Here is a 14,514-nt window from a genome sequence, read left to right on the forward strand (position 1 = left end):
TTAAAATCACAAAAAGAGCCCTTGGTCAGATTTAAGGTCAAAATCACATGACAAACCGGAGAAAGATGAATGCTCAGCCTTTCCCCAGAGCAGTTTGAAGCCTGGAACGGAAGCTCTCAAGAGAGCAGTTTTCCTGCTCAAACCCAGTGCCTCCCCCTTACCTCTGCGTAATCAGCCACGAGGTAAAGCTCCACATACTTCATGGAGTGCAAATCTTCCCTTTTCATCTAAGAAAGAGATGAAAGCAGATCAGAGCTGGAGAAATGGTGAACTTGGCCGCACACAAAAACCTGCCAACGGTGCTCCTTAATAAACGGGGGCCTCCTCACCCATTTCGTCTTTGGGTACCAGAGACAGTCCCGGCCGTGGTCGCCACCACCCTCACGACACCTTCCACCCACCGTCTTGGTTATCACCAGAGGCTGCTCTGGGATTTTGGATCCAGTCCTCCAGGCTCGAAAAATAGTGAGCTGGGTGGGCTGGCGAGTACAGGCAGAACAGAGGCCAACATACCGTGAAGGAACACGCTAACAATCCAGTTCCCAAAAAACATTTAAACCACATACCTCTATTTTCGGTATAAATAAACCCAAGCTTTTGTCATATTCCAAAAAGGGAGGCATGTGTTTTTTCCTCACATTTTGAAGTTTCGGAAATTTGCATCTCAGAAGATTTCAAATGTAGTAGTGCGCTCCCCAAAGCAGTTATTCTACCAAATACAAGGGTGTCTCACACTCAACAATGACTTAGAAAAAAATCAAAAAGCTATTCCCTTCTTCTCAGCCATCTCTCTCTAATTCAGAATTACTGCTGGATGCAAAGTTAAGGTCCTTACAGGGGACAAGACTATCCCGAGGCTGACTCCCGCACCGAGACACTCACCCGGCGAGGTCGTTTCGTGGCCAGGTTCGTAAACGGAAGGGCCCAGTCCCTGGAGCTGGGCTTGGAGTGCCTGAACCCACAGTTCCCAGGGGGCACCTTGAGATGTTCAGATCTGTAAATAAGGTGGTAGCCCTCGCTGTCAGGGAGGGGCTCGATGATGTAGCTGAGGTTACTGTTCACCACAATCAGTCCTCTGTCGATAGAAGAAATAGAATCTTTGGTCAAAGATTCTGGTCCTGGAAAAGTCCCTTGCTCAGGCCTCAGTTTCCCCATATGCAAAATGTCACAGCTGGTTTTGATCACTGGTTCTTAACTTTATTGTGGGGTCACGTACCCTTTGGTGAGATGCAAGGTCAGACATCCTTTCCAGAGAAATGCTCGTGTATGTGAAATGTGGTATACCACAAACCCAAACATGGCAAATGGCAAATCGCAGGTTGAAACTTTTATAGACTCAGAAAAAGATGGAATGGTAACTAGAGGAAGAACGCTAGCCCGGGGGTGAGGAGACCCACGCCCTGGTCTTAGCTCCAACATTAAACTGTCAGCTGCTCTTCAACCAATTTCTTAAATCACCCTGAGCCTCAGTTTCCCCATGTTTAAATATAAATGATAATTTATTAATTTATCAGAACTCTTGGGATAATTAAAAGGGATGACAAGTATCTCTGGAAACCAAAGCTGGAGGCATCACTGATGGCATTCCTAACTAGCCCCAACTTCCCCGTCAGCAAGGCCGCTCATTGGTGAAGTGACGTCCACAACCAAGCATGTGTAAATACTCTTTCTCTTTGAAAGGAGAAAAAGACTTGTTCGTTCACTATATTCTCTCATTCACTGAGCCCTTACTCTGTACTACATGTACTGTAGACATCATGCCCATTGTCGAGTAATTCACAGCCCACTGGAGGACAGACAGTCGTTCATTCCATGAATATTTCCTGAGCTCGCTCCTTCTACGTGCCAGGCATTGTGCTAGTTGCTGAGAATAGAGTAGTGAACAAGACAAAGTGCCTGTCCTCATGGAGTTTAGAGTGTTATACAGAATATAACAGAGACGACAAAAGGGTTTCATCACCCCTAACACTGATGAACTGGACACCACTGTCTGGAATGTGGCATCTGTGAGGTTTCGAAGAGCTTTATCTGGACTCAGTGAGAAATAGTGCCATGAATTATCAATCACCATGGCAAACAATCGATGGAAAGGTGAATAGAGGCCCATGTGGCAGGTATCTGCCATCCTGATGCAGTGAGATGAATACGTGGGAATGCCCCCAGGGCTCTGGGGGAGGAGGAAGCCTCGCAATGAGCCGCAGAGGTCCCAGCAGCATTTCGTGAGCTCCCCAACCTCAGGCTCTCACCCACCTAGAAAGTTCAAAAGCTAAAATATCCCCGATTCAGTCTTTGCCACTTCAAATTGAAAAGACCTCTCTCTTTAGCTGTCTTGGCTTTCACCCCACCCCCAACCTCTCAGGATCCCTGCCCCAGTTTTGCCCTTTAGAAGGAGCCTGTGATGCTCGCAGGGGACACAGTGCCAGGTTTTGATCAGCAGTAGCCCTTCCTGGAATCCACTCCTGGCTGACCTCATTCCAGTGCCGGGGAGCCTGCCGACTTCCCGGCTGCCTCGCCCAGGCTGACGCAGCAATCCTGCAGCGGCCCCTGGGCAGGACACCCAAGGTGCTCCCCAAACAGCTGGAGTGGAAATGGGGCAAAGGGCAAGGGTGACATCCGCTCCTGAATCCAGACAGGAAAGGGCAGAGGGTGGACCTTCTGCGGGCATCCTGTTCCCAAACTATCTCCTCATCTCGGCTGACCAAGGCCCTTTCCGTCACCTCAGTTTCCCCCAATGGCTATAAACATGGGAAACACAGAGGGCTGGACCACAAAACAGCTGACGGTTTTGTGTGCACCAGGTTGTAGCTGTGGAGATAATACCCAGTGAGTGAGAAGCTCCATATAGGGACTGGGGAAAGTTCCAGTGTAGCTGATTGAGTATCACTTGAATAAGCCTCTGTGCCAAACAGGACAGAGACCATGCCAAAGGATGTGCGTGGTGAGTAACAATAATCATGGTGGTTACAAATCACTGAGCCTTTGCTATGAACCTGACACTGTGCTGAGTATTTTACTATCCACACCAGCTTCCATGATCCTTACAAATATACCCATTGTACAAACGAGAAAACTAAGACTCAGCAAGGCTGATTAACTGACTCAAAGTCACAAAGTTGGTAAGGACCTACGCAGTCTGGTTCCAAGTCCCACAACCTTACCCATGACCTCACACTGCCCTCTGTCACAGCAGTCCCATAGAATGGATCAGAAAGATAGCCCGTTTACAGATGGCTACAAGTGACTGGCGACAGCAACTCTTCTCTGGGGCGTGACAGGCCACTACCCAACTGGCCTGGCTGACGTAAGACACCATGGTTCTTATTTCATTCTCACGTCAATTCTATAAGGCCCCATCATGAGTCCCATTTTATAGATGAGGAAACTGAGGCCCAAAGAGATTAAACAACAAGCTCTCATGATTTAAAGTCCGGTAGACTCTGGACCCATACCCTTAACCTCTATGCTGCCTGCCTCCATCAGTGAGTTCTCACCCTGTGGGTCAGAGATCTCTAAGGTTAGAGCCCCCAGAGTCATCTATTAGAATATTCTACAGAGTGCATTAAAAATACAGATGTAAAAGACTCGGATTCTGCAGGTCTGAGCATCGGCACCCTTAGCAGGTCCCACAGTAATTCCTTCCCGGCCACATTCAGGAACTGTGGCCTGGAACCCACCTTTTCAGAAAGCCCCAAGCAATTCTGTTTCAGGGAGTGGGCAGATTACAATCTGAGAAACACGGGCTCAAAGGACACTGAAGGTCCTCCCAGCAGTAAGATTCTGTGGCTGCTCCCCTCCTCCCCCTACTGTAGCCCCTGGTAACTCAAAGCTACAATCCTCCCAGACTGCTGGGGGAGGGAGGGGAGGCTGGCACAAGTCTCAGCACTTTACTGCGAACTCCAGCTTTGAAAGTGGGGGGATTTCTGAGAATCTAGTTCCTAAGGTCTTCCCCCAAGTCCTGCGAGCACCCACCAGCCACTTATCCTTCTAGCAGCCTCAGTTAGTCTAATTTGCTAAATATAAAGCACTGTCAGAGCTACACCAGGGGCATGGGAGGGGGGCACAGAAGGCTGGGTGGCTGGGACCTCACATGCTATTCTCTAGGCCGTCTCGATCCCATTCCTCACTGTTAACAGTTTGACACAAATGAAACTGTACAGAGGAACCCTGGCAGGCGACAGGCGATTCCAGTTTAACCCCGGAGTGACCGCAGGACGCACACACATGCATGCTTCGAGGAACTAGGCAAGACTGCTGCTGGGAATTTATCCACTCAGAGCCCGAGGGGGCATATCCTACAGCTAGAGCTGCCCCAGATGTACTCACCCTGATACCCCTCAACCCCAATTTGCATTCAAGTGAGAAAGAGTTTCGGGGACTTTCAAAGGCAGCACAGAAGCGAGGAAGGAAGGCGTTCAGGTGATGTGCTCCATCTGGGTGGGGTTGGGAAGGCACAAGTGGAGAGCACGGGCTCAGGGGATGAGACACATCTGGATTCGAATTCTGGCTCTTCTATTAGCTTTGTGGTAAGTCACTCGTTAACGCCGCCCATCTCACGGGGTTGCCATGATCATTGACAGAAGCGACAGGCAATATTTACTAACAATCAAAGTAGTATTTAAAAACAGCAGTCTTCGAGCACATATCATATATTGAGCAGGATACAAAGCATTTTATTCTGTAGCCATTCAACGCAGGCACTGGGGATACAGCGTGACGAAGAAATAAAGATCCTTGCTCCCAAGAGGTTGTGCTTGTCGCCTAACGTAAATCCACCAGAGACGTTATTACGACCACAGTTCCTACTTTCCAGGTGAGAACACTGATGCTAGAGAACTAAAGAAACCCGTGAGGTTTTGAGCCGAGAATTCTCCGATCCCAGAATCTACATCTGTCGCAACTTATTGGTACTGTCCTGTGAGGGCCTACTCTGTGCCCGACAGAGGTAGTAGCATTTATCATCTGTTCTGCAGAGGGAAGGCCAGCTATTCAAAGGGGAAAGGGGCCAGGCCACTCCTTGGCAAAGGGGCAAAACATTCATATGCATACTCTTGCATTCATTCTCAGTTTCCGATTCTCTCACAGAATTTGAATCCAGGGAACAGAGGTAAGGAATAACCACAGTGAGTGTGGGCCTCAGAATTTTGAGGACAGATCTGCTATAATATAATAGCGATGCATCCAATAGATCACTACAGATGATCTACTGTGTGTCTTTGACAGACTTACTATGCAATTAAACTTGCCTGACATTAGAAAGTAAGAAATTATGCAGCCATTCAAAGAATGAGGTAGATCTATATGTGTCAAAGACAGAATGTTAAATAGTAAAAAATAAAATAAAATGAAAAAAAAATACAGAATGGTATGTATAGGGTAATCTCATTTAGATATCTAAAAATCACATATACATGCAACTATGTATTTCAAATATGTATACCCCAACAGTGATTATAGATGGGGAATGGGATTGGTCAAAAAGGTGAGACAGGATAAAGAATTTCCACTTCTTTTAGTTTTACACTCCTGTACTATTTGAATGTTTAACACACAGTTAGTTATGTAATGATAATTTTTAACAAGCATTTTCTTTAAACATAAACTGACCAATCAGGCTTTTAAAAAAATGTTTTTACTGCAATCAGTACCTCTCCTGCTGACAGATAGTGAGCTAGGGACAGACACACAGGCACACAGACACAGACACAGACACAGACAGACATACACACACACAGTGTCTCACAGACTCCACAGATTCAGTCAAGGGCACTTCTGTCCAGTGCCATCTAGATTTCTTCACAAATGATCTTCACTCCTTACATTTCTATTTCGTGTTAGTTTGCAAAGCATTTGTGAATGCAAGAAATCGTGCAGACATTTGGGGGATGAGTCCTTCACTGGAGACAGGTGTGGGGGGTATGGACTCCCCAAATCCCTAACGAAATGGTGTGCCACATATTTTTATCAGTGTAGTTTATAAATACCCATATTTGCCACTCAATTCTCAAAGGGGTCAGTGGCCCAAATAAGATTACAAAACATTGTATTACATATCTATGTTCTTTTTTGCCAGGAATATTTCTAAAAAGACTGGTTAACAATGGCTGCCCCTGAGGAAGGGGGATTCAGGAATTTGGGAGTGAGAAAGAAATCTTTCATTGTACACTCCTGCACTACTTAAATTTTTTTTTTTTAATTTTTTTTTTTTTTTTTTTTTTTTTTACTATGATCACGTAGTATTTATTCATTTAAAGTAGCCTAAAGACTTGCTTTGGAGAGAAGAGGGGGCCCAGCCACAGTCTAGAAGCTCAGCTGAATTCCTCTGTATCTGTACCATCGGCCTGAAGACCCCGCTTGGTGTAAGTCCTACCTATTTTCCCCAATCACATTCTCATGTTTCCGGGAGAGAAGCGTAATCACTGAGATTTTCCATTGCGGCATCGCTTTATGAGCCTGGGGAGAGATTTGAGTGTTTGAAGGCTGCTGCTGCTGCAGCTGCTCCTTCTCCAGAGTCTGAATGGAGCCATCTGGCATGAGTCTTCGGCTCTTAAATCAGTCAGGCCCACAGACACCCTTGGTTTCTTAGAGTGTGTAGTGAGACGGCTGGGAAAGTAAGGCGGGTGGACCCCACCGGAGGGAAGCATGCAAAACAGAAACACATGGGTGGCTCACCCGGTTTCCCCCTGTCAGCACGGCTGTGGGAATCATTTACCAAGGCCAAGCCAAGTTCCCACTGCTCCAGACCAAGGGGACAGAGGAAGAGGCAGAGAGAAGCAAGTCACACCTGCACATTCCCTGTCCTCCTCTTTGCGAAAGACCTTTGTTTACTTGCAGACTGCAGGTGGTGGTGGCTGGACCTGTAAACACCACCAGGAGGCCAGTTGGCTTGGCTCAACCAGGTCACTTGAGCAGGGGATTTGGGGCCACGGTTATGGTCTCCCAGCCAAGCTTGTTTCCTGTCTAATTCCCTCCGGTGACTCACCACGAAGACTTACAGGGGAGACGTGGCCCAATTTATAAACAAACACGTAGGATCTACAGCATGAGAGGCCTTGCATTTGCATGTGAGCCTGGGTAAGTCTGAGCATGGTTTCACCGTTACAAAACGGTGTGAGACGGTAACAATCCCATATGCCTGTAGAGTGCTGCAGAGTTTACACAGCACATCACGTTCCCTGCCATGCCTATCATCGATGTCCGTTTCACAGAGGAAACCGAGGGCTCAGAAAAGAACTTTGCAATGCCTGTCTTTCTTCCACCTGTGTAGGCTATGGGCACAGAGTAGGCACCAAAATTAATCTGTTGACTGAAAGAAACAATCGTTGAATGAATCAGTTGACCGAGAGGAAGGGCGCACAGAGGAAACGCCTCCCGCGGGCTCGTGAGAGCCAGCCGTGTGTGCGGCGTCCCCATTCTGCGGTCAGTAACATCGTGTTGACAGCTTTACATTGGTCACGGTGGGAGTATTTTTGCGAGCATATTGGCAGATGCCACTAATCAGGGCTTTCTTTTCCTTTTTCTTTTTTTCGTAGAGCCAGTTTGTCAACACATTGGGTATAGGTACCACATTAAAACCTAGGTAATTAAAACCTAAACAATTGGTATAAGCAACTAAAACACAGGTTTTTTCAGATCTCTTTTCCAAAAGGAGGAGAGTGTGGGAAGAGTCTAAATAAATTATATTCATTACTTCAACATACATGTAAAGATCCTACTACATGCAAAGCGCTCAGGCAGGCTGGAGGAGAAGAACAGATATTTGAAATATAATTCATATTCTTAAGTACAAACTATAATGTGCACACGAATCACCTGGGGATTTTTCCAATATGCCACCTAGTTGGAACTTTTCAGTTAATATTTTTATCTCGAAAACTATCCTTGCTTTTCCTTTCTCTTCCCTCCCTATCTGTTCATTACCTACCCCTTCCTTTTCACCACCTATATATAGGTACTTCTACCAGAGAAGAGCAAAGGAGGAGTGGGAATAAATGCTCAGACTCATCAGTTTCAAGTGTATGAACCATGTCTTTTTTTTCTGTGTTCTGACACTATGACATCGGGGGCATTGGTTAGCCACTTCCTAGAGACGGTAAACAGCTCTCCGGTGACCACACCTTTCAAATGTGGCTTCCACGCTCTGGACCACTCTTCCCCTGTCCTGTTCACCCCAGGCCAGGTACCAGACACTAGAGACAGCCTCTATGCCCCAGATTCCACTGAAATTATTCAAGCTAATCAATCCTGAGCCTCACCTGTTCCTTCCTGCAGAAACACAATAAAGACTCTCAACACATGCCAGCGCCCCCCCCCCGCCCCCCGCTCCCTCTGCCTCCTGACTGACCCCTGTGCTCCCTGCGTGTCCCCGCCTCCTACACGGCATGCCCCCACCTCTTGGGATCTCGAGTACAATAAACTGTCTTTTCAATGGCAGTTGTCTCCTGCTCTGTTGGCTTCACCATACCTGAATAACACTAAAACTTTAAGTTCCTCAGGAAAAGGAAAGCTCATCCAGTGAATTTATGGATTATCTAGGATTTCGCCGTCCCTCCCAAGCCCAGCCTTTCTCAGAGCTGGCTTGCTCACACTCTCCAGGTGCCTGCCCAAGGCCTGCCCTGCTTGTCCTGAAAATCCCATTCCTAGGGAGAGTGCCAGGTGGCCCTAGCACGGTCAGGGCCTCTTACCTCATTCCTCGGCAAGTGCTGAGTGTGACACTGGACTGTTCTGCCTTCCTCACCATCCCGTGGTAAAAGCAGTGATCCTAGCAAGGAGAAATGGGTGGTTAGACCAGAGAACACTCATAAGCACGGCAATGTTAATGTCTCGTGCAGGTCACGGGTGATTTGATATCTAGCATAACCTCACAACCTGCAAAGAGTTTTTCAAGTTTCCATTTCATTTGATCCTCATAATAGTCCTGGGAGGTGGGACAGGGCAGATGTCCTCATCGTCACAGAACAGATGAAGAGACTGAGGCTTAGGGAAGGAAAGAAATTTGCCGAAGGTCCCCCTGCTGGTTGGAGAACCAGGACGCCAGAGCTAGTTCAGAGCTTTCTGCATGGCGCCATGCTGGCCACAGCAAACGCCCGCTTCTGAAGAGCCAGCCGCTCCCATGAGAATCACCTCTGTGATCCCCATAGAGGGGTAAATAGTGTTCTCCCAAAATTCGTGTTTACCCAGACCCTCAGAATGTGATCTTATCTGGAATAGGGTCTTTGCAGATGTAATTAAGATGAAGTCACATTGGACTGGTGTCCTTCTAAGAAGAGGAGAGGACACAGACGACACACACAGAGAAGAAGGCCAGGTGGTAACAGAGATTAGAGTGATGAAGCTACAAGTCAGGGGCCATCAGAAGCTAGGAAGAGGCAAGGAAGGATTCTTCCCTAGAGACTACAGAGGAAGCCTGGCTCTGCCAACACCTGGATTTCGGACTTCTAGCCTCCAGACCTGTGAGAGAATACATTTCTGTTGTTTTAAATCTCTAAGTTCATGGTACTTTGTTACAGCAGCCCTAAGAAATGAATAGCCCCCACTCCCCAGCTCTTCCGCACCTCCCTGAATCCCTGAGTGCCTGGCTCTGACTGAATTTGGCACCTGCATCCATGGCTGCACAGAGGTCAGATGCTGTTCTCTAGTCAGTGTGTCTCAGGCCCATCTGGTCTTCCCAGCCTGATGGATTCCTTCGTGACCACAAACAGCTGCAGAGCACCGCTCTGTGCCAGGCCTCCGGATGGGCCCTGGAGACTCAACAGTGAGCAGACAGACACGGCTCCAGCCTTCGTGGGACCTATGGTCTGGTGAGAGCCAATCTTAATTAAAAAGATGTAATTACAAACCATGAAGAGTGGCTTGAAATAAAAGTTGGAGGTGCCAGCAGAGCATGTTCTAAGTAGGGTAACCAGAGCACTCAGGAGGCAAACCAGGACATTGCTGAGTGCTGACGTGCAAAACCAGACAACGGGCGCAAACCAGGACTGTCCCGGGCACAGCGAAGGGTGATAACAAGGGCCACATCCCTGCACGCTCCTTCTCAAGTGGTCAAGAGAGAGAAGACGAAACCCAAAGGTAAAGCCAGATTATGAAAAGCTCTTAAGAAAGATACAAGCCATGCGGTTGCAGACATGGAGCTTTCTCTTCCCTACTCCCCCGCACCCTGGCCCTGAGCAAGGCCAACCAGAAATTTCTGGCATTCGCCTACGTAACAGTCCAAGTGATCCATCAGCAGGACCATACTTGCTCATAGATGTTCCTTGGTCCCCAGAAGGCAGGAATGTGACCCAGGAGACCGCTAACCCATTCGTCTACACTGTCTGGCTCCACCTCCTGCCCAGCTCTAGGCACCAGTACAGCCCAGATTCAAGCATTTTGGCACGGCCAGGCCAAATTTAAACGCACTCTCTCACACCTACCAGCTACATGAACAGTTCCACAACCTCTCTCTTCAGTCTCTACCTCGGGGGTGGTTGCGAGAGCACCATACATCAAGGAGCTAGTGCAGGGTACCCGACCCAGAGCAGCTGGCAACAAACATTAGTGATCAGCACTACATTCTCCTTGGTCAAAGGCAGAACGTGGCCTTGAGGGAGCTGGAAGCCCACCAGGGGCTGAATCCTCAGCCTTAGCCACACCAATCCTACATCTCGCCCAGCTGAGCCATGCAGCCAGACCACAGCTTACGGGCCAGGCTGACACTCAACTTAGGATCAGTCTCTGCACCACCGGTGCCCTTTCACCTACTGATAATCCTTCGGCCAGCAGGGATGGGCGTGAAGTTTCCTTGTATCACTTCCCATCTTTGGATTGATGCAAACAGTGCTCACTGCCTGGATGCTCTCTGAAATAGCATTGCAACGGACTTTAGAACATGCCTTAAATTTACAAAGGCCTTGCACATGCATCACGGCATGTGATACTCATACCTGCCGTTCACTGTCAGTAACAATAAGGGCGAACGTCTATCCAGCTCTTACAGCAAGATAAACAACTTACGTAGGTCTTTTTCCCCTTTAATTAAGACCGCAGCCTTATGAAGTAGATATTATTATTCCCATTTTTTAAAAAGGGAAACTAAAGGTTGGAGAGGTTTTATCATGATTCACAAGGCCACGCAGAACGAAAGTGGAGACTCAAACCCCAGAGGCCTGACTTCAGCCTCTATGCTCCACCTCTCCGAGCAAAAGCGCCCAGCAAAGCGCATAGGAATTAATTTGTCAAAACTGTGTTATCTTCTGGCACCAATGGGGACCTGAGTTCCAGTCTAAGCCTGGCCACTTGCTGGTTATCTGAACTGAAGCATGTTACTTTTTCTCTTCTCTCAATTTCCTCATCTGTAAAATGTGGCGTTGGAAGAGATGTTTACAAATTCCCATAAAATCAGTGATTCATCTTACCCTTCCATAGCCCTGAGAGTCAACCCTTAGCATATCCAATTTTCAGAGGAAGAAATTCAACACTAGTGTAGTCAAAAGGGTTGTGTAAGGTCAAATAGCTAGTCAAAGCCAAGACTAAAACCCTGGCTTCAGACCCCAAACTCTGTAACTCCTTCTATTGGAACACATTTACAGGCCCATCCCCTCTCCACCCCTTCCCTGTGACCAGATCTAGATTAGGGGACAAGTCTGATAAGGTTCCCAGACCTCCTGTTGCCCCAGGCCAAGTTTGGTATTAGAGTGTGGTCCTCAACATTTGGGTCGAAGGCAGCTAAGTGGATTACTTCATTCCCTTTTCTCTTTGAGTCTTCAACTCCCAAATATAAGAAAGCCCATAGGAGCCCCAAGGGGCTGGGTGGGGGCTCTGCTCTGCTCTTCATTAGCCGGAGATGTAAGAAAAACAATGAGTGGCACCATACTTCAGCTAGGATATGCTGCAGTCAAAAGACCTTCCGGAAGGAGGGGCATTGTGGGAGTGAGGGGAAGTCCTCTCCCATTCCTCCGTTTCTGAAAGGCCTCTACAATATCTCTGCTTAATTCTGAGAGCACAAAGAACAAGTGAATGAAGTCATGAAGTCATTGCATTCCTTCCCAGCTTCTGGGCCTGAGGCGGCCACCCCCAGGGGGCTTTCACAGCAGGAAGCATGAGCTCACAGCAGACTTCTGCACTGAGACCCATTCTTCAGCTGTGGGTATACAAATGCAGGAGCCGAACTTGGAGGAGGTAGTACTTTGTGAGGTAGTAAGGGCTAGGGCTTTCGAGGCGCACCTGTCCTCTCCCCACGGGGCACTGAAGAAGGTGTGTGGACACACCACAGCTGGACAACTTCCCCAGAGATGAAAAATCAGAGCCAACATGCCTGCTGAGGGCACCGCCCACACTGCCGACTCCTTTCCCATCCAAGAAAGTCTTGATGAAGAAGGCAACACTGATCTTCATACCAGTAATCCAATGTAGCCCCTCAGCTACCTAGCTACTATGTGCTCTGGACCACTCAGACGTATCAAAACGTAACTGTCCCATGTCTCTTTTCCTCTTTTCAAGGGTAATCTAATACAGTAATCTGAGTTGGTAATGATCAACAGTGGCTGTCACTATCTCCTAGACATTCACACTCTGGCACGGATGTTTTAAAGAATGGGCCATGGGCATCTCAGGTTCCACAGGAAGCTGCGGGAGGAGCACTGAGGCAGAGGAGCCTGTCCTGCTGTGCTCACGCCACGCCTCTCCCATCTACAGGCCACGAAAGGCTATCATGTCCTGCCTCAAAGGCGAAAGATCATCGCTGCTCCCGCTGGAGTCCATTCTTCCTTCTCCTTCAGGCCATCTCATCAGCCCAGCATCCGAGAAGGGTCACGGCAATCCAGAGTGTCTCCGCTCAGGCATTAGTGACATTTGGTGCTGGATTATTCTATGTGCGGGGATTGTCCTGTGCAGGACTTTTGGCAGCATCCCTGGCCTCTACCCACTAGGTGCCAGTAGCATCCACTTCTCAGTCATGGCAGTTAAAACTGTCTCCAGACATTGCCACTTGTCTCCTCCTTTGCTGGTTAAAACTGTCAAACAAGTAGAATAGTTTACGGTAATTGCATCTGATTAAATTGGTATAAATCATCGTGAAATATGTTTTCTTTGCTTCATGTTAGTTATTCACATACTGACAAAAGTTTAATAAAAGAAATGACTTATAACAAAATCACTCCTGGCTGAGAACCACTGCCCTGAGCCTACCGCGTCTAATGGGTCCCCTGGTAGGAAAAGCTAGCAAACCAAGAAATATGCATGATTCACTACCTTTAATGTTCACCAGTGAGGTGTAGTGAAGCAAACTAAAATGTATCCATCTGAAAGATCATTTTTAAATGATAAATCTTCGTGTAAACATTTGTACTCAAAAACAACTTTGAGGGGGAAAATTCCCAATAAGAAAAGACAAGCAAAATTTAAAAAAACCTTCATAACCTAAAATCACATTAAAAAGGCAAACTACAAAAACTTACACACCCCTATGAAAAAAGAATTATTTAAACATCTGATTGATGAGGACTTCAAAATTACTGGTAAATCATTTTTCACTTAAACTTGTGTGAATTAGTATGTAAGTAATTAACATAAAGAAAATGTATGCTTCATGATGATTTATGCCAATTTTAATAAGATGCAACTACCTTACAATATTGTTTGTTTGACCATTTTAGCCAGCAAAGGACAGAACGCACTTAGGAAACAACAAATTCATGTTTGGCTTCTTCTTTTGGCTTCTCCTCCTGGCTCCCTCGGTGTTTGGTTGGGAAAAACAACCCCTTTGGAGGAGGAGGGACCCACTTCGTGGAGTCACACCATCCCTTCATTTCCCCCGGGGCGGGGGACTGGGTCGGGAATCTGCTTGAAAGATATTTGTTGACCTGAACTTACCTCAGACTTCAGTGTGGTGGTTTGAGGGCTGCCACCTGGAGCGTAATGGGTTTCTGTGTAGGCTGGAGCAAAAAGGTGCCTGCAAAGAGTAACAACAAACATTTATGTCCTGAGGTGATGGACTCCACCCTCCTGGAGACAGCCACAGGCCATTCTAACTGAAGCTGTCAGAACCACTTCGGGCTGAGGAAGCCATAAAGGCCTAAGGAACAAAAAGGAAACCAGGAGGGAGTTTGTTGTGGATTTTACATTCATGGGGATCATCATCTAGGTCAGACACACCAGACAGAGTCAACAGAACTAAAGCAGTGGACCTCACTTTTGCCCGGCCTTGGGAACATACACATGCAAACGCACACTCAAAATCCCCAGGGTCTATGGGCCCTATTGTGTAACTGGATCGACTTTTCCAGCACTGCCTCCACCAGCTTTTAGTACCAGCACAGCAATTTTTCCTTAAGGGAATACCTCTCCCCTGTTGCATGTTTTGGTGAGATTGTCAATCAGTGTCTTGTCTAGCTAGCCCTGGCTAAGGGTGGCCCACCATCCAAGCTAAGCCAATGGCGTAATGTTGCAAGACCTGAACAGATAAGATGGGAGAAATCATCTGTTGCTTTGTTCCTGTTGCACGGATTCCAGGAGCTGCCGTGGCCTGTCATTTCTGAGACC

The 14,514-nt window shown here is 47.4% G+C and overlaps 1 protein-coding gene across 1 annotated transcript in view; it reads right to left on the bottom strand.

The window, feature by feature from the left end:
* ADAM19 (ADAM metallopeptidase domain 19) overlaps positions 1-14,514 on the bottom strand; it is a 73,062-nt gene that overhangs the window by 29,040 nt on the left and 29,508 nt on the right. The window contains exons 4-7 of the mRNA XM_006906462.3: positions 13,846-13,924; positions 8,682-8,758; positions 883-1,075; positions 162-227 (exon numbers count right to left, since the gene is read on the bottom strand). Of these exons, the coding sequence (XP_006906524.1) occupies positions 162-227; positions 883-1,075; positions 8,682-8,758; positions 13,846-13,924 (415 nt within the window). The remainder of the gene's footprint in view (positions 1-161; positions 228-882; positions 1,076-8,681; positions 8,759-13,845; positions 13,925-14,514) is intronic.

This window comes from Pteropus alecto, unplaced genomic scaffold (genome assembly GCF_000325575.1).
Source record: "Pteropus alecto unplaced genomic scaffold, ASM32557v1 scaffold40, whole genome shotgun sequence".
Taxonomy (NCBI): Eukaryota; Metazoa; Chordata; class Mammalia; order Chiroptera; family Pteropodidae; genus Pteropus; species Pteropus alecto.